This window comes from Filicampus tigris, chromosome 11 (genome assembly GCF_054856515.1).
Source record: "Filicampus tigris isolate MCC_2025a chromosome 11, RoL_Ftig_1.0, whole genome shotgun sequence".
Taxonomy (NCBI): Eukaryota; Metazoa; Chordata; class Actinopteri; order Syngnathiformes; family Syngnathidae; genus Filicampus; species Filicampus tigris.
In genome coordinates, this window is record NC_141227.1 from 7,111,685 (window position 1) to 7,130,000 (window position 18,316).

Genomic DNA, 18,316 nt, shown 5'->3' on the forward strand with positions numbered 1-18,316 from the left:
CGGACCAAGTTGGACCTGGTCTAAGGCGATTTTGATCGAAGCACAGGCCCTTTGAATTACTGTAGAAATTCATTCATAATATCATCATCATTAAATATTTCAAATCATCTCACTGGCCGGCATGCAGCTATAGGGCAAAGTCGGGAAGAATCGGTGATGGGGATGTATGCATGCTGCAATTTGCCACCGGTTATCACAAACTGGTTGAATGAGGGTATCTGCTTACGTTGTCTGTTGTCACACTATTAATGCTTAGTGACGTGCTTTGATCATGCAAGGATTGCTGCGTCCTTTACAGCAGAGAGATGTCTCTATGCAAGACGTGAGTTTGCTACATTTCAAGGGAATGAGAGGAGCACAGGCAGACTGTGTGGATCATTTATGATACGGTCTCTACCATAATAAATAATTGTGGGATTTCTCTTAACAAAGGATTGCAAAAGCATTTTTAATGATTGTGTTACCTTAAATAGCTTTCTGCTTTCTCTCATCTTGTTGCATTCTGCAAATATAGTTTTGCATATTCTCTCCCCTCCCCTCCTAGCTTTTATTTTCTCTGTTACTCTGTGGTAGCCCTCTCTTGCTCTGTTAAGGTGCTGTTTGTGCCCGTCAAATGTCTGAGTAGTTCGAATGAATATTTCATTGACATATACACAATGCCTGTGTCTCTTTTCTGCTATCCATGACATCGCAAGTAAACCCGGGACTCTGGACAGGAGTCAGGACCACTATTTTGTTTTCATAAATTCACTCAACTTCTTCCATAATGCCATCACTTAAATATACATGTTGAACGCAATTTCCCCTGGCTTCCCTTAGCGTTGTTTTTCACTGATTGAGAAGCGGACTCAATATCAGCAGGGTTGGGAGGGTTACTTTTAAAATGTATTCCGATACAGTTAGTAGTGACCTGTTAAATAATGTAGTTAGTAAGGTCATCCAAATACTAATATTCATGTAATGTAGCTTGAATACCTTTGATTCATTTTGGATTACTCCAACAGCAAATATCATGTTTTGCAGAACAATATGCTAAGACATAATGGATCCTCCATTATGTTCTGACATATTGTTCTGCATAGTGTGATGATATTTGGAAATATCATATTTATTGGAACATGCAAACGTTTAAGGGCGCTAAATTTTTTCTTGTTGTGCATCCTATTAACATCTTCAATCCAACAACGTCCTTATTTTTTTTTTTTAAACTCTTCAAGATAAAGATAAAGCTGTTTTGTTAACCCTCTCTCGAAAAAATGCACAGGTCAGCTTGACCAATTGACCCATCAGTGAAATAATAAATTGATAAAATGGACCATGGAAATGGAAAATGGACAGTATGGAGCAAAGCCAGGCTAATTGGATCACAATAACACTTAACCAACTGAGAAGCAGTTTTGCATGAAAAAAAAACACTACTAGTTGATATTCCACAGGCAAAGCTCAGACTTCTGCTGACTGTAAAAATAAAATAAAAAAACAAAGAAATAGCTGCATTACAAAGAATATCAAAAGTTTCTCCATTGCTCTTGCACATAAGTCTTCTAGTAGAGTAATAAACAGACAATGACGTATCCATAGGAGGATCTGTACTGAAAATTATGCGGCATAGGAGTTTGTCTCTTGATACACCTTCAATATGCATACTTGGCTGAGCACAGACAATAATTGTGCTCTATGGAGTGCACTTTTAACATCCATGCTCAGTGGGTGTGAATAATTTGTATTCAAGTGGCTCCCAATCTTCTTTTGCATCCTTGTTTTGGCTGATTGTAAAGCATCTTTGTACAATATATTAGATATTGAGATACAGCAAAATAATACTAATGTACTGATGACTGACACACAGAGAGATGCATTGTAAACAGAGTATCGTCACTGTCCTGTGAAAAACACTTATGTCCATTTTTTTAAAAAAATGTTCTTATTTTTACGTGAATGGTGTTTCCGTGTTACAGACTTCGCATTGATTTTATTTTTTTCCCCAAAATTGGACATAAGTGTTTTTCACAGGACCGCAACAATTTGAAGTTACTTCTTTGAAATGCATTAATGATATTTAATTTGCTGGCCTGAAAGCATATAATCAAGATGCAGTAGGTTGGTGGCCATATTACGCTTGTCAAAAATATCGATACTTCGGTACTTACTCGATACAAACATTTTGAACGGATACAATACTAGCTTGCTGTGGTATCGATATAAACCGATACCAAACCACTGACTTCGATACCAAACTACTGACTTCGATACCAACAGCCCTTTGCCAACGTCTGCTCAGCATATACAGAAACACTGTACATACATATGCATCATATGTTTACATAGACTGCTTGGATTAGATAGACTTCCTTGCTTGCCCATAAAATGCAGCGTTATGTTTGTCATATATATTTTCTTTCTAAAGCAAGACAAGGTTAGCCAAGTGTTCAGTAGCATGTTTTCAGTAACAGCTGCATTATTGTATTGTCTTGAACTTCTCAAAAATAAAGCTCGTGTGAAAAATAATACTAGCTAATAATGCAAGAAAAATGTATTAAAATAAATACTGGTTAAAAACAGCCCTTTGAGTAATCCATGGTAAAGTCCACAAATAGTAAAAAGTTCATGAAATTGAAGGACAGAGAAGTTCATGTGATTTGTCCAAAAATAAATTATGTGCACTACTTCTTCCTTTGTTTTGCACTACCCCAGGCTCAGACAACTTAAAATGTGTCATTGGTTCCGGGCATTGACTGTACACAGGGTTGTGGAAGTTAAATACTGAAGTTGGACTATTTTTTTGCACTACCTCTTAAAAAAACTATTGTAGTAATGATAATTTAAGTTTTTGGCGATAAAAAGGTTTTACAGTAAAAAAAAAAAAAAAAAAAAAGAAGCCTGTGCTTTGATTTGTTCCGTGTGGTATCAAAATGGTATCGAGTATCGATACCGAACTGGGTATCGATATCAAAGTTGAAATTCTAGTATCGTGACAAGCCTAGGCCATATATAAACAAAAAACCCAAGTAGGCTGGTGTTCTGCCAGTGACATATATACAGTATAAACAAGTGAAAAAATGCCCACCAGAACGACTGACCTGTAACACAGCCATGAGAGGGAGGTTTGCTTCGTAAGTATTTGTGGGTGAAATGTGCCGTAACTTTAGGTCTCTGTTGCTAATACCAGGTAGCCATACACCCCGCGTCACTACCCGCAATGCTTCTGTGTAGATCACGAAGACCCGGAAAATCCGGATGACCGCGACTGCGCATGTGCGCCCTTGACAGGCAGCCACCGGGGAAAAGCGCGAGACGAGGCTGTTTCAAGAGAAAAGCAATGCGCCAAATAAATAAATATATTAAAAAAAACGACTCGTCGACGACTTAACTTTATCGTCGACATCGTCGTGATTGGTCGACTAATCTTGGCAGCCCTACTGTGTAACGACATATTTGTGCACGCCTGTGCTAACTAGTTTGTTGCGAGCCGAATGTCATCAATCCCCTCTATTTATTTATCAATTTTCAATAGCGCTTATCCTAATTAGGGTGGAGGGTGTGCTGGAGCCTATCCCAGCACACTTCAGGTAAGAGGCAGGGTACATCATGGGTAGATAACAGTCAATTGCAAGGCACCTATAGATAGACATATATTCTCACTTCAAATATGAGGACATTTAGAGTGAACCTATATGCATGTTTTTGGAGTGGGAATACGCAAACGCCACACAGGAAGGCTGGAGCCTGAACACAAAGTCACGATCTCTGAACTGTGATTCAGTTGTGCTAACCAGTCGGCCATCGTGCCACCTGAAGTGTCATCCATCCATCCATTATCCAATCCGCTTATCCTCACAAGGGTCGCGGGCTGAAGTGTCATAATTAAAGTAAACATTTGTATGAAAAACATCATTAGGTCATAAACATAAAACACTCTAAATGAAAAACAGTAAGTATATTGGCAACTGAGCTTGCTTTTTATTCTTAGGTCATATTTACTACAAATAATCAAATCTTAAAAGAGGAAAAAACATCAACTGCAGATAGTACGAAAACCATACTGACACATTTTGTACTTTATCTAATGTCCCTACTGTTGCTTTTTCATTCTTTTGGTAAACATACCAAATGTTTTTGCTATGTTGTGAAGAAATAGACTCAATTTGGAATGTTGCATATTTAGGGATATAATTTAATCTGAACTATATTGACCATTTAATGTTATATGTTACCTGTGCATGAGTTGCAATAAACACGCATATAAAACTGACTTGCAAAGCTTCTACTTCTTGAGAAAAGTTGGAACGTTCAAAGCCAAAAAGGAATACTTTCCTGAAGCAATGCAGAATGAGGTTAATCAGTCAAAAAGAAGTCACCTTATTCTTCTAAATTCCCCATCGCCTCCTTCTCCACCACTTGAATAAACAACTTGGGAATTTCCTTCTCAGTTTCGATGGGTTGCATCCCAAGCAGATGGGCCTCACTATCATGTAGAGACTGTGAGAGTCTGGCAATATATACTTCTCATAGGTAACCCCTGTAGCAATGTCAGTTTCCCATCGAAGTTCAGTTTTGGTTGATATAAAATATGTTGTTTTCATTGGCTGTGCCTTTGAACTCTATCTTCTAGAATAACACAACATTTGGCTGGTTGGAGAAAAGCGTCTCCAAATCTTGAGGCCAGCGGATCCAAATGTTTGTAATAGTTAACATTGTGATCTCTCCTCAACTTGGTCCTTATGATTGGTGGTGCGGATGGTGTTGGTTGCTATTTTGGTTCCTGCTCTTGTGTCATAATACAGCTGGGTGTCTCTGGTGCATGGCTCCAGGCTCATGTCTAGATTAGCTACATTTCATTCAGACCACACAGTGTGTCTCCCACCTCTAGCGAGGACAAAGTCTGAGCTCCTGTTTAAATGAAGAACTGTCATGATTCTTTTTGTTGTTTACATTAAATTTGGTTTCCTTTCATGTTAGGTCTTGTTTCCTCGTTAGGTTTTGTTTCCACCTGTTTCTCATTATCCTGGTCCCTTGCATTAACCAATCTGCTCCCTCCAACCCTTTGTGTCTTGTCCAGGTGTTCCTTGATATCTCGCCGCTTTGCTTGTTTTTAGTTCCCTGCTTCAGTTCATGCCCTGCGATTGGCTGGCAACCAATTCGGGGTGTCCCCCGCCTACTGCCCGAAGACTGCTGGGATAGGCTCCAGCACTCCCCGCGACCCTTATGAGGATAAGCGGTATAGATAATGGATGGATGCTTCCGTTCAGCCTTTGTCAGGTCATTGCTTTTGTTTGTAATTCCTGTTGGTTGTCACGTCTCCAGGGTCACTGATAGTGTAGTGGTACACACGCCTGAGTTGTGTGCGGGCAGCATGGGATCGGTTCCCGCTCGGTGACGGTGTCTGTGTGTGTGTGCACTGCGACTGGCTGGCAACCAGTTCAGGGTGTAGTCTGCCTTTCGCCCATTGTCAGCTGGGATAGGCTCCAGCACCTGCCCGCGACTCTGTACAGGATAAGCGGTTTGGAAGATGACATGATGACATCGTCTCCATTTGCTAGTTAGGTTTGTGTGATTGGCAATTACTTTGACTTGCACTTGTTTGGCATTTTATTAATTTAGTCATTTTGATTCAATGTGCATTTTTGTTTTGTTTTTAGAAAATAAATACATTTGGTGTTGAGCTCATCCTGCCTTTCCACCCTGCATTTGGGTCCAACTTTTTGCCACCACCACAACAACCCGCAACAAGTGACAAGAACTGTCATAGATTTCACTTCACTTTCACGCTATCTAATAGAAGAGCATTTAAATCACTATTTATCACTGGCATGTGAAGATATTTGAAAAAAAAAAATTGGGGCAACTTATTTGAAATTGCATAATTTACCCTTTCTCAGCACTTCTCAGCGCCCTGAAGGAGAATTATTGCCTTAAAGAAACACTATGCATTACTTTTACCCTAAAATGACCCAAAGGTTTTTACTGTCACTGTGTAGTCCACATTGTGTATGGCCATGACTCAGGTGGGATAGGCTTCAGTTCACCGTGACCCTGAACAGAATATGCAGCATCGAAAAATGCATGGATGGATAAATGAATGGAGGGTAACACAAAGTTAAATAATAGACACAGAAAATGTATGTTTAAATGTGATATACGTACTTTTTGTTGTTTGCCGTACGTATGCTGTATCTTGTGCTAGAATACTCCATTAGATCCACAGAATCCTATAACCCTGAAGCTTTCTCTTTTTCTTTGCAATTCATCTACAGAGAACATAATTGACAATGTAAATAATGAGTTGGACAGATACCCAGAAGCGGGTTTGTTTACATAATGATCAATTATGTTATTCCACTCATTTCCTGGACACTAGGCAGATGCCTGAGTTAGGCACGTAGGGGCCGGCATGCAGATACACACATACACAATGCATGACACGCTTGAGTTTGCTCAAACAGAGGCTGCCTGTCCCTGTGAGGGATGTCCAAAGAGGGAGGTGTAGGAGTCCGGGCAACATGAAGAACGAAACCTGGTGACAGAACAATCTATCTCATAATCTCACAGAATCCATATATGACTCTCAGAAGAATTGCCTGGTTTTCTTAAAGTATATAAAAACATGTTTTTTCTTTTTCAGTTTTCATTTACAGTAAATGTATAACATATTGGGAAATTGACCCTATCAGCACCTTCTCCCCATGTCCATTTCACTTTGTGCTAGCATTTATTGGCTTAAAATGTCAGTGAGCTTTGTGTGAAAATAAAACTGAAAGTGACGCGGCCCCGGTAGGATATTGATGACTGGATCAACAATAATGAAAACATACAAACTGTTGCTTTCTGACTTTTGGCTCCTTTCCACTTCACCCAGCTCGGTGTTTCCAATTGAGTTCAGGAATTTCACATTGATACCTTAATAATATAAGTTAAGATGATTTGAAAAAGGTCTAATAACATTTACAGATACAATCAACACGTTTTAGTTTTAATTAATTAATCACAAGGATGCAATGCTTATTTCAGAACTCATGAGGGTCTACTTTAAATATTCAGCAATTATTATTGATTTTCATTGCTCCTATCCACCATAATAACTACTTGATTACATCTGCACAAATCATGGCATCCGGTAACTTTCTCTATGCTCCAGTGTAAGTTATAACATGTAAAGTTCTAATCAATTTGAAATTCAAATGTAATCTAAAACAACACACACGACTAGCAAACAACAGCAAAGTAAATTAGTAGACCAAACATCTTGCTGCACACAAATGATCTGCACCTCCTTATGAAATTTCTGATCATTCCCTTCTTGCATAGACAGTGAATATTATTGTTATCTTAAATACATACACATTTTAAATTCCATAATTTTTTCCTTTGAGAACATGTATTTATTTTGAATACATTCCATTTGACCCACATTTGAATCACATTTTTAAAAAATCATTATTATAGTAGTATAAAAAGTAAGACTGAGGCAGACCCACTTGTAAATGGTATGTTGTTCGCTGATATGAGTTCGCTGACACAATCTTGAGTCTACCCTGGTGCTTACACTGCGCAAGGACTTCCTGTCTACAGTCCCGCTTTACCGGCCAAATAAAATGTTATCACTGAAGGGAGGATAGGTACTCTCCCCAAATAATCCATATAAACATTCCATTTACTGTATATGTGGTAACAAATTGTGATGACAGTATTTTGATGAGTTGTCCATTCTTAGAAATGCAGTAATTTGCCCTCATAATGTTCTTCCATGAAAATACAAAATTGGTAGTATTAAAACTTACAAAATCGTTAGTACTGGAAACTAGTTAGGAGGAACCATACTATCATTTTATATATACAGTATTATATTGTATCTTGCAGGAACTTTATGGTGGGATGACCCAAGGAAGAATACATTAGCTTTTACAGATAAACATTTAGAAACAGAAATCACATTTTAAGATTTGTAAGAGCATTTTTCTTTCTCCGTTTTTTTTTTTTATACATGAAAATACACGTTTGTAAGTGACAGGGCGCTGTGATCGCGAGATTGCAATTTGAATATGCATACACATAGGCGTGTATGATACTGGTCGTTGGAGAATTAATTCTTGCTCCTCTCCCTCTCAAGTTCAACCACTAACAGCTTCACACGTGCAATAAGCATCTCTGCCAAATGCCAATGTAATGGCATTGTGTGAATGTGTTAATTACAAGCCCGAATTCCATTGAAGTTGGGATGTTGTGTAAAACATAAATACAAAGAATACAATGACTTACAAATCCCTTTCAAGCTATATTCAACTGAATACATTACAAAGGCAAGATATTAAATGCTCAAACTCAGAAACTTTATAGTTGATGCCTGCAACACATTCCAAGAAATCTAGGACACGGGCATTCTTACTACTGTTTTACATCACTTTTCCTTTTAGCAACATTCATTAAGTGTTTGAGAACTGAGGGCACTAATTGTTGAAGCTTTGCATTTGAAATTCTGTCCTGTTCTTGCTCGATCTACAACTTGATTTGGTCAACAGTCGCATGCCACGGGCACCAACGCACCGCCATACCATCACAAATTCAGTCTTTTGACGTTTTTGCTGTTAACAATCCGGATGCTCTTTTTCCTCTTTGGCCCCGAAGACACGACGTCCATAATTTCCAAAAACAACCTGAAATGTGGACTTGTCAGACCACAGGACATGTTTCCACTTTTGCCTCAGCCCATCTCAGATGAACTCAGCCCTAGAGAAGCTGGTGGCGTTTCTGGGTGTTCTTGCTGATTTATGACTTGTATGACTTGTGCTTTGCATGGTAGAGCTTTTAATTTGCATTTATAGATGTACTGAAAAACTGTGTTGACAGTCAATGTTTTTCTGAAGTGTTTTACTGTGCACTGTGCGATTTCCTTTACACAATGATGCTAGTTTTTAATGCAGTGCCGCCTGAAGGATCGAAGGTCACGTGCATTCAATGTTGTTTTTTAACCTTGACGCTTAATTGTAGAGATGTCTCAATATTCTCTAAATCTTTTGGTGATATTATGGTCTGTAGATGACAAAATCCCTGAATTCCTTTCAATTGTAGGTTTAGAAACATTGGCCCTCATTTACTGAAGTGTGTATATACCAATTTGCGGTGATGCTAACGAAAGAGGTTTATTTAAAGACAATTAGCTGGCTAACTTACTATTCAAACCTGCTGTGGACACGCTTCAAACACGCCACTTACTCACGTACTTACCCAGCTACGTGTACTAACTTCCATTGCGAGCCCTGGGGTTGGTTTTGTCGTATTGTATAATTATTTGGGTCCAACAGACGACAAGTCTGCAAGCATTCAACAAGTTACTTATTTTCCACACTCCCCCTCCTTCACACTTCCTGGCCTTCAAAATAAAAGCATGCCAGCAAACCACTAGACAGTAGTTTTGCTACGGCGTATTTCCGGAAGTAGAAAAGTGCATGATGGTGCCATACTTGAGTGCTGCGCGCAGCTTGAATATACTCCCGGACACAAGTTGTTTTGAAAGAAGCCTAAAAAGAAGCCTTTCACCAAGTAGGCTGAGATTAATTTTGGCCGCCTCGCAAGCACGTCACATTAGATTCATGGATATGGTTTCTGCATGATTACCCATCATTTCTCATGAACAGCATTAGACACATGCTCTGGATGAGTTATTAACAGCTTCAAACGCCGCAGTCTTAAATGATCCTCTCTTTGCAGCATATTCACACTCACATTCTATTAATTTAATATTTTTTGAATACTCCATGCAACGCTAGTTTTTGTGACATGATCAAAGTTGTGCACTGATAAGGCTCACCTCATTTCTAATCATGGTTTGCCCTTGAACAGAAATCTGAGTAACAACAAGATCACTGTGCTGAGGAACGGCTCCTTCTATGGCTTGGCAGCTCTGGAAAAACTGTAAGTACTTAAATCAAGCTTGCTTTATTGTTTTGTCCTCCCCCGAGTCCCACTATTGCTGTCATTGTAGCGAAGCTGCACAAAGCCAAAAGGAAGACATAGTGGGAATTAGGAGTGCAAGTTGCAGGAGGATTGCCAGTAGTTTTCACCTTTCAGCCCAAGTGCTTAACCTCAATTGTTCCAGTAAATGTCTTAAAATAGATAATATAAAGCCTCATATAAAGGTCTAATGTAGTGCAGATTGTGGGAGCTTTGGCAGTGTGCAAACCTTGTCAACGAATACGACACTTTATGTAATGTCCCAAGAGGCTTCACAGGCTCAGCCTGATGATGAGATCTATGGTGACCGTGCGACTACTCATGCCTGCCCCTGAAGTCAGCAATTGATTGCTTTCACCTCTGCAAAGCCCTCCAAGAACTACCTCTCTACCTGGTTGGATGGTAACACTGACATTTGTGGATAACGAGGAAATACGACAATGTGTATTGCTATTGCTCTTCTCTTAATTCAGTCATAGTACAGGTGTAATATGTACTGCATGTGCATTTTATGTGTACTTTATACACTTTATGGACAAAGGTATTCTGAAAAAATGTGAAACTTTTCTTCATTAATGAATTAAGGGTGGCTGGCCCACTTAGTCACCCCCGAATCCTACAGTAATTCTTGAGCCTGATAAGACATGTTTGGCAACTGTTTGCTTGCATTTCGTGTAACGATTTGGCAAATGCCCATTTATGTTCTAGCATTATTGTGCCCCACACTATGAACACATCCCATAACGCTATGGTTGCATGAATTTGGTGTGGGACAACTTGAGCGCCCTAAACTCAACCCGATCATCAAATATCTTCATCAACCATAGCAGCCATTATGAGCTAAGATAGGTTCTCTCGTCCAAAGTCAGCGACCTTTGACTTCACATATTCTTCTGGGTAAATAAAAACGCCAATATTCAACAAAATCAAGTCAAAACTTTTATTATTCCAAAGTGGAGTGCAAGCGCACCTCACTATGACTCCTCTAAATCAGGTAGGGTTGGGTATCGTTTAAATTTGGAAGATTGCAGTTCCGATTCAAGTTCTTTGATTCAATTCCGGTCCCTAACGATTCTAGATTCTGATTTTCAATAAAATAAAATAAAAAAATAAAAAAGGAGTGAGCCAACCCGTTATTTTTGGACAAATTGTATTAACTTTTCTTTTCTTAAATTTTATAAACATTTTCCTGTTTCTCATATTAACTATGAGTTATTCGAAGGGCTATTTTTTAACCAGTGTATGGATTTTTCATGAGAGCTTTGTTTGCGAGAACCTCAAGAAAATACAATAATGCAGCAGTTATTTAAAGCATGCTACTGAAAACCAATTGATGGGCTATCCTAGTGTTGTTTTTCTTTAAAAAAAAACTAAACAAACACAAGGCTGCATTTCAAGGGCAAGAAAGGAAAATGTATCTGATACAAGCAGTCTATGTAAGCATCTGCTGTGTGTGTGTATGCAAGTAAATGCTGCAGCTGTGTATACTATAAAATCACTGGCGGTTCTAAACTTTAACCTGGTGTAGCAAGGGGGTGGCAGGAGTTTCATTTGGGAGAGTGTATGTTATAACTGCCCCACATGCACACAAATGCACACGCATGGACACACACACATGCAAAAACACACATGTACACATACATTTCTAATTCAGGTTTCATTTTCTGCACTCCTTGGCACGTTGTATTACACATAGCTTAATGTTGTGCACTAACTCAGTCTGTGTAGTCTATGCAATAATACCTCACCGAGGGCTGCCAGAAACTAATAGTTTGCAAGTCAAATAGTCACTGATAGCAGTTGTAATTATTTGACTAATCAGATCATTTGTAAATCGCAACATATCGCACCAGCAAGCAAATGCTCTTACATAACCGTCATTATCTTGCAGCCTGATTTTTTTAAGGAATATACAAGCTAAAAATGAAGACACTTAAGATCAGGGGTCTTCAATCCTGTTCCCCGAGGGCCGGTGTCCTACCTGTTTTCCATCTCTCCCTGCTACAACACACACCTGATTCAAATGATCAGGATCGTTATCCAGCTTCTGCAGACCTTTGGTGAATATCTGTAGCAGGGAGAGATGGAAAACATGCAGGACACCGGCCCTCGAGGAACAGGATTGAAGACTCCTGCTTAAGATGATAGTACATTCAACTTAGCAGTGGGCACTGCATCTGTGGAGATCTGCGGGAAGGGCCCGGCGCACATCCAGATTCGCCACCATGGCCCTTGCTTGCCAGACAGGGGAGCAGGAGCCAGGGTCCACCAGGAGGAGCAGTCAGCGGGGCAATCTGCCGTGTACCTATGGCGGCAGGAAGGGCTGCCTGCTGCGTGCACTGATTTTCTTTTGGTCTTTATCGTTTGTGCTTCTCCCGCGCACCTAACTAGGAACCGAAATTTTGCATGGACATTTTAAAACCTTAACGAGTTTGGTAGAACCGGAATGTTAGACCCGGTTCCACATGGTTCTCGGGTGTTGATGCCCAACCCTAAAGTCAGGCACATTAAAGGGACACTTGGATGAGCTTAACATTGGCACTTATATAATAGGTTTGCATGTAAAAATGACATCAGTACTAAAATGCCCACCTCCCTTGGGGTTGCCTCCCAAGTAGTCGCATGCGTTGTCCGACACCGCTTGCAGCCGCCAGCAAGCGTCAATGTACAGCAAACAAAAAGTTCCAGCGAGGAGGCTGACTGCACAGTGGCCGCATTGGAACATACTGTTTCGGCTGTTATGTTCCACAGCGTGTTGTCGGACGAAAAACTATGGCCATTCCTCATCCAAATAAATGTGCACGTCCACTCATTCCCACTTGAGTCTCTGTAAATATCCTGACTGGTGTTAAATGCCTCGCTCATCCGAACCGTGATCAGCAAAGAATCACTGTTTTTTTTGTTTTGTTTTTTATTTAAGCAAAGAAGCACTGTGCGCTCATCCCAGCATAAATCTATGTAGCTCATGCTCACTTATACATTTCCTCATTCTCATAAATCAGCCACGGAGAGGTTAATCCTTTTGATATGTTGAAGTGGTCATTAGTAAGGATGTCCACATAAATTTTGGTGCCAATTGATCACCGTTTTTGGACGTGGCGATTGCTTCTCCACTTACACAGGCTGAAGTGGACAAGAGCATGAATGCGCACACGAACCCCGACTGGTTTATATTTTGGACATTTAACGATGCTAAACTCATGTCAACTCCCAGAAGGGAGAGTGGACAATGAAAGTACAATGATTTCTAATGGAGAGTTTGTAATCGGTCCCTCCAGTGACTCCGACCGAACAACGAAAGAACGGTAGGAGGCGCGGCCATTCTCCTCATTAACAAGAGGCGTTATTCATGGCGTCACTTATTTCCTAATTTATCCCAAATGTATTGATAAAATAGAAAATGACAACTCTTTACATTTTCCTGATCAAAAAATATATAAAATGAACTTGTTAGTGTGGCTGTTTCAGTGCTACAAGAGAATACGTGGTTCCTTGAAGTATGAGCATGGACATATATATGATGCACTCACAATGCAGCCTACTGACCGTTGTGAGAAGTGAAGCCATCAGCGACCATAAAAGTTGATCTCAAATAACTTGAATAAAAAATAAGTGCATTGTGGGAATTGTGAGTATAAAATTATTTTAATATATCGTTGCTGTCCTGTGAAAAACACTTATGTCCAATTTTGGATTTTTAAAAAATGTTCCCGTTAATGCGATGTCTGTAGCGCGGAAACATCATTCACATAAAAATAAGAAAATTGAAAAAAATGGAGATAAGTGTTTTTCACATGACAGCAACGATATGTTATTATTATATTATATATATTTTTTTGTTTGTCAATATGTGGCCAGCATCGATGTAATCTAGTTCTGCGCTGATCGATGTAGTTGGATCGCAGGGCAGATACATCGATACATAGATTAAATAAATATATGCTGCTATGTTAGCTTCTCGCACTAGCTGCTAACGCACGCTGGCCCCATCTGACAGACAGACACAGAAACGGCACACATTCACTATATTTTTTCCCCCCCCAAGTAATGGTATTTAGAAGTTATGGTATCACATTATGTTTGCTCCCTAAAATTCACGGTACCGCTACTTGGTGCAACATTAGTCCCATGCCTGGAAAAATAGATTGAGTCAGAATTAGGATAAGCATCCATCCATTAAAAAAAACTAGATTAAAAATGGCATCACTGAATAAGAAAAAACAGCTGGGACTAAGAAGAGTGATGAATGCATCTAAGATCTCTTAGACCAAGGTTTGTTCTAGGTGACACCACAGAGAGCAGTGGACCTTTCTTTTCTTCATCTCACTTTCTGGGCACTCTGCTCATGCTTTGCCGTGAGGAGCATTTGGATACATTTGTCAATGCACTTGATGACTGGCCAGGTATGTTCAATGAACAGAAAGTGACTGCCAACTGTTCCTTGGTCTGGCATATTAAACTCATGTGCTTCGCTGGCTGCATGACAGGATCAGAATAAATTGGCAGTGGATTGACATGTTTAATAGTGCAAGTGTGTGTCATTGCACCATTCATCCTGCTACTGTGGGCTCACGTTGCGTCGGTTCCTGAATAGCAAACAGACTTAGTGCGATAACCATGCGGGAAATTGTGATAGTGTTTCAAAGGAATGTCAACATGGCTCTTTGAATTCCTTTCACTTGAATTATGTCAAGTCACTATAATGCATCCACCTAAACAAAGCTCACATGATTTTGTGGACGTACAAGGTTAAAAATGTGTTCGGTTTTATCTGATGCCTTACAATTAGTACAATACACCATTAAAACAACACATTTGAGGTGGCTAGCGAGAAAGATTGACAGGCGACTGGATGGTTGATAGATAGTGTAGGAGCCATAATGTATTGCAGTATATGTGTGGTGTTTGGTTGCTGTAGTAATGCATGGGGATATTTTTGGGACATATTTTTTGTTGACAGCTTTCAATTTTGCCTGTATCCATGCTGTTACATGTGGCATACAGTGTACACAAATCCATCCAGTGTACTGTTTTATTAAATCACGTGAAGCGCATTCAGGGCACAGTGTGCTTCACTTGTCAAGCCGACATTATGGCGCAAGCCTATGGCGCATTACGTAGCCCGTCAGACAAGTCCATGAGCCATCATCTTCCTCTCAAGCGACAAGGATGTTTTGTAGTTGCTACAATAGCTTTCTACCAGTGTTGAAATATCTGCCATGTAATGCACCCCTTAATGCCTCAAACACTTTAAGATGTGATTACTGAACAACCAATTTGATAGGGGTGTAACGGTACACCTGGGTGTATTAATACGTTTCGGTATGGCATTTTCGGTTCGGTCCACTTGCGTTCGGTTCGGTCCACTTATTAGCGTGAGCTTACGCACAGACGAGAGTGGCGGCACAGAGCTACACGCTATATGTAGCATGTAGCTACAGCTACATTGCTACATGAAATCGGCGGCTATGTTGCGGCTAGCACATAACATGCACAGCATCATCCGACTGTGAATGTTTCTTAGACGAGGAAGCAAGCTGTCTTTTTAGCCTAAAACTTCAAACTTATATAGCGAGATTTATCATATCGTAGCGTCTTCCAGGAACATGCCGTTAGACGTAGTTTAATTATCACTTTTTTATTAATCCAAGTACAACTGCTCGCGCTCTTCTTTCTCCGCTGCTCCACTCGATTGCCGTATGATGCATTCATGAACCTCGGAAACATCACAACTCAGCAACACACAAATCCGACCACAACACAGATAACCCAATTCGTTACAATATGCTGTTGAACATTCAAAGATTTCAATGCCTTAAAAGTGTATACAATTTCATAAATACTTAAAAAAAAATGTTCATTATAAAAAGAGTTTTAATATAGTTAGCAATAATTGTAACTGTTATTGTATGTGTTTTTTTTTTTTATCACAAAAAGTGTATTCATGTACTGTAATGAAAACTTGTATTTAACTTGAATACTTAGGTGTGTCATAGGCTTTTGCTGCCGAGTGTTTAAAGATTTCAGTGCCTTTATAATTTACTAAATTAAGAGATCTTTACTGTTAGTGTATTTTTTATTCTGGTGTAATTTCTTAGAAAGTCACCCGAATGGTTTGCTTTTATTTATTATTGTATTATTTTATTTATTATTCATTTAAAAATCTGTTTTTTTGTACCGAAAATATACCGAACCGAAGTTTCCCAAAAAAACGAACCGAAATGTAATTTAGCGTACCGTTACACCCCTACAGTTTGATCTATCAGTCATTATTGAGTTTTACTTTATGAGAACAATATCTTATGTGAGCGCTGAAATGCTTTCATAAAGGGGGGTCCAGGTATCATATTCAAACCATGGACATAGTTCAGTTTAGTATACCATACTGTCATTGGTATTCATGTTTAAGCTCAACTCACATTAATTTTAGATCCTGAATACCACAATCATCCATATTAATAAAGGGTCTCTGTGTATTAGATAATGGTCTGAGCACCCCAACCCCCCACTCTCTAATAGTGACCCAAGCTGTTACTGGCAGTGAATCCCACGGTAGAAAAGCATGAACAAAGCTTGTCACTGTTCCCTGGTCAGTTAGTCTTGCCATTTCATCATGGGTTCCCACCACACAAACCTCATTGTTTGAGTGCCAGTGAAGAATCGATGTGAAGCAGGTTGTCTTTCATTTTTACCTCTACTATCTTTATACTTCATAAATGATCCTATTCAAAATGAAACGTTTGACTAAATGAATGTGTTAGATTAGCACTAACTTTCCTTTTTGTCCAACTTTTGTACATTAGAGACGATCCTTCTTCTTCTTCTCCTTCTTATTATTATTATAAGCAGCAACTAGGGTGAGTAAATGGATAGCTTAGAGTTGATGTGAGTATGGCGAATCTCTGAAGGCCACATCTTTCTACCGTTTATGATTGTTTGACCTCTATTAGTCAATACGATTATCCATATCAAGTCATGTGTCAGAGGTTAGGAACATATAGGGCACTAACAAAACATAAGTATGGCTAGGCTATTTATGTGTGAATAAAGTACAATACTGGGTATTGTGCCTTCTTTTTCCCTTCAGTAAAGAAAAGTATACGGTATTCCTCGACATGGCCAATAAATATTACATTTCTTGCGTTCCTTAAAAATGCTTAAGGCGTTTTTTTTTGCAATAACTTATAAAGGCAATATAATTGAATAGTTGCAGAATCATATCCCTGATGAATGGTAAAACAAAAACGAAACAAAAAAGCTTCACAAAGTTGAGAGAAGGTTTATGTCACACTCAAGACGCTTTCCCCAAAGAAAATTCAGAAGGTTTGCAACAAGGAACAAACTGCTAATAAAATTCATGCACAATGAATGCCTGATTAGACTTGGCCACAAACATCTTATAACAAAAAAAAAAGAAAAGCCTACCATGTTCTGGAAACATGATTTGCTACAGAAGGAATCAAGTTCTCTCTGTCTCTCTCTCTGTCTCTCTGTCTCTGTCTCTGTCTCTCTGTCTCTGTCTCTCTCTCTCTCTCTCTCTCTCTCTCTCTCTCTCTCTCTCTCTCTCTCTCTCTCTCTCTCTCTCTCTCTCTCTCTCTCTCTCTCTCTCTCCATATATAACACTTGTTTTTCAGTTCTTTAATAATGAGCAGTTAAATGTGAAACACAGGCTATTTTTTTTTACTTTTATGACAAACTCAAACATTTTTTGTGTTGAACCAAGTTGTAATCGTCATTTGGTCATTCCGTTAGTTAAGTCCATCAGAAGTACACTGGTCCATCAGCCGGTCCCCAAAAAACATCAGCAAAATGGGTGTCTAAGGGACGCGGTTTGTGACGATTACTCTGACGGAAAAAATCCACTTCCATCAGTGCTTAGTCCATCTTTTTTGTCCCGTCATTTGTCAATTGTCAGCAAAATGGGCGTCCACTATGCAAAATAACATTGGCTTGGAGTATTATAACGTGGCTCCAAGTGGCTAATAAACTGCCAAAACCCAAGTCTTTGAACTGCAGAACATGGTTGATTCCCCAATTACATAAATTCAGCAATTTTTCGGTGTATCGTTTTGGACTTGATTCGTCTCTGTCAAATTGCTTTGATTATTCAAATGCCTCGGTTATGGGCACAAGGCCACAACGTTGCTCCTCAAATGAAGTCTCTGATTAGCAAAGATGGGAAAAAAGTTATTTTGTGCCTTGGTTTAGCTAAATGGTAATGATGGAATATTTACTCTTCTTTTGAGTACAGTAAGTTCTTTCTTGTGTTCAGTTCATTTTTTAATAGCATGACTGCCTGTATCAGCTGTGCCACTCAGGAGAATCTCTCTCACACTCTCCTTGACCTATTGCTTTGTATTGTTGTAAT

The 18,316-nt window shown here is 39.3% G+C and overlaps 1 protein-coding gene across 2 annotated transcripts in view; it reads left to right on the forward strand.

Annotated features, from left to right (window-relative positions):
* Window positions 1–18,316, forward strand: part of adgra1b (adhesion G protein-coupled receptor A1b) — a 206,699-nt gene that overhangs the window by 14,618 nt on the left and 173,765 nt on the right. For both annotated transcript variants that reach the window (XM_086045684.1, XM_086045686.1), the window contains exon 2: window positions 9,838–9,909. In XM_086045684.1, coding sequence (XP_085901810.1) covers window positions 9,838–9,909 — 72 coding nt within the window. The remainder of the gene's footprint in view (window positions 1–9,837; window positions 9,910–18,316) is intronic.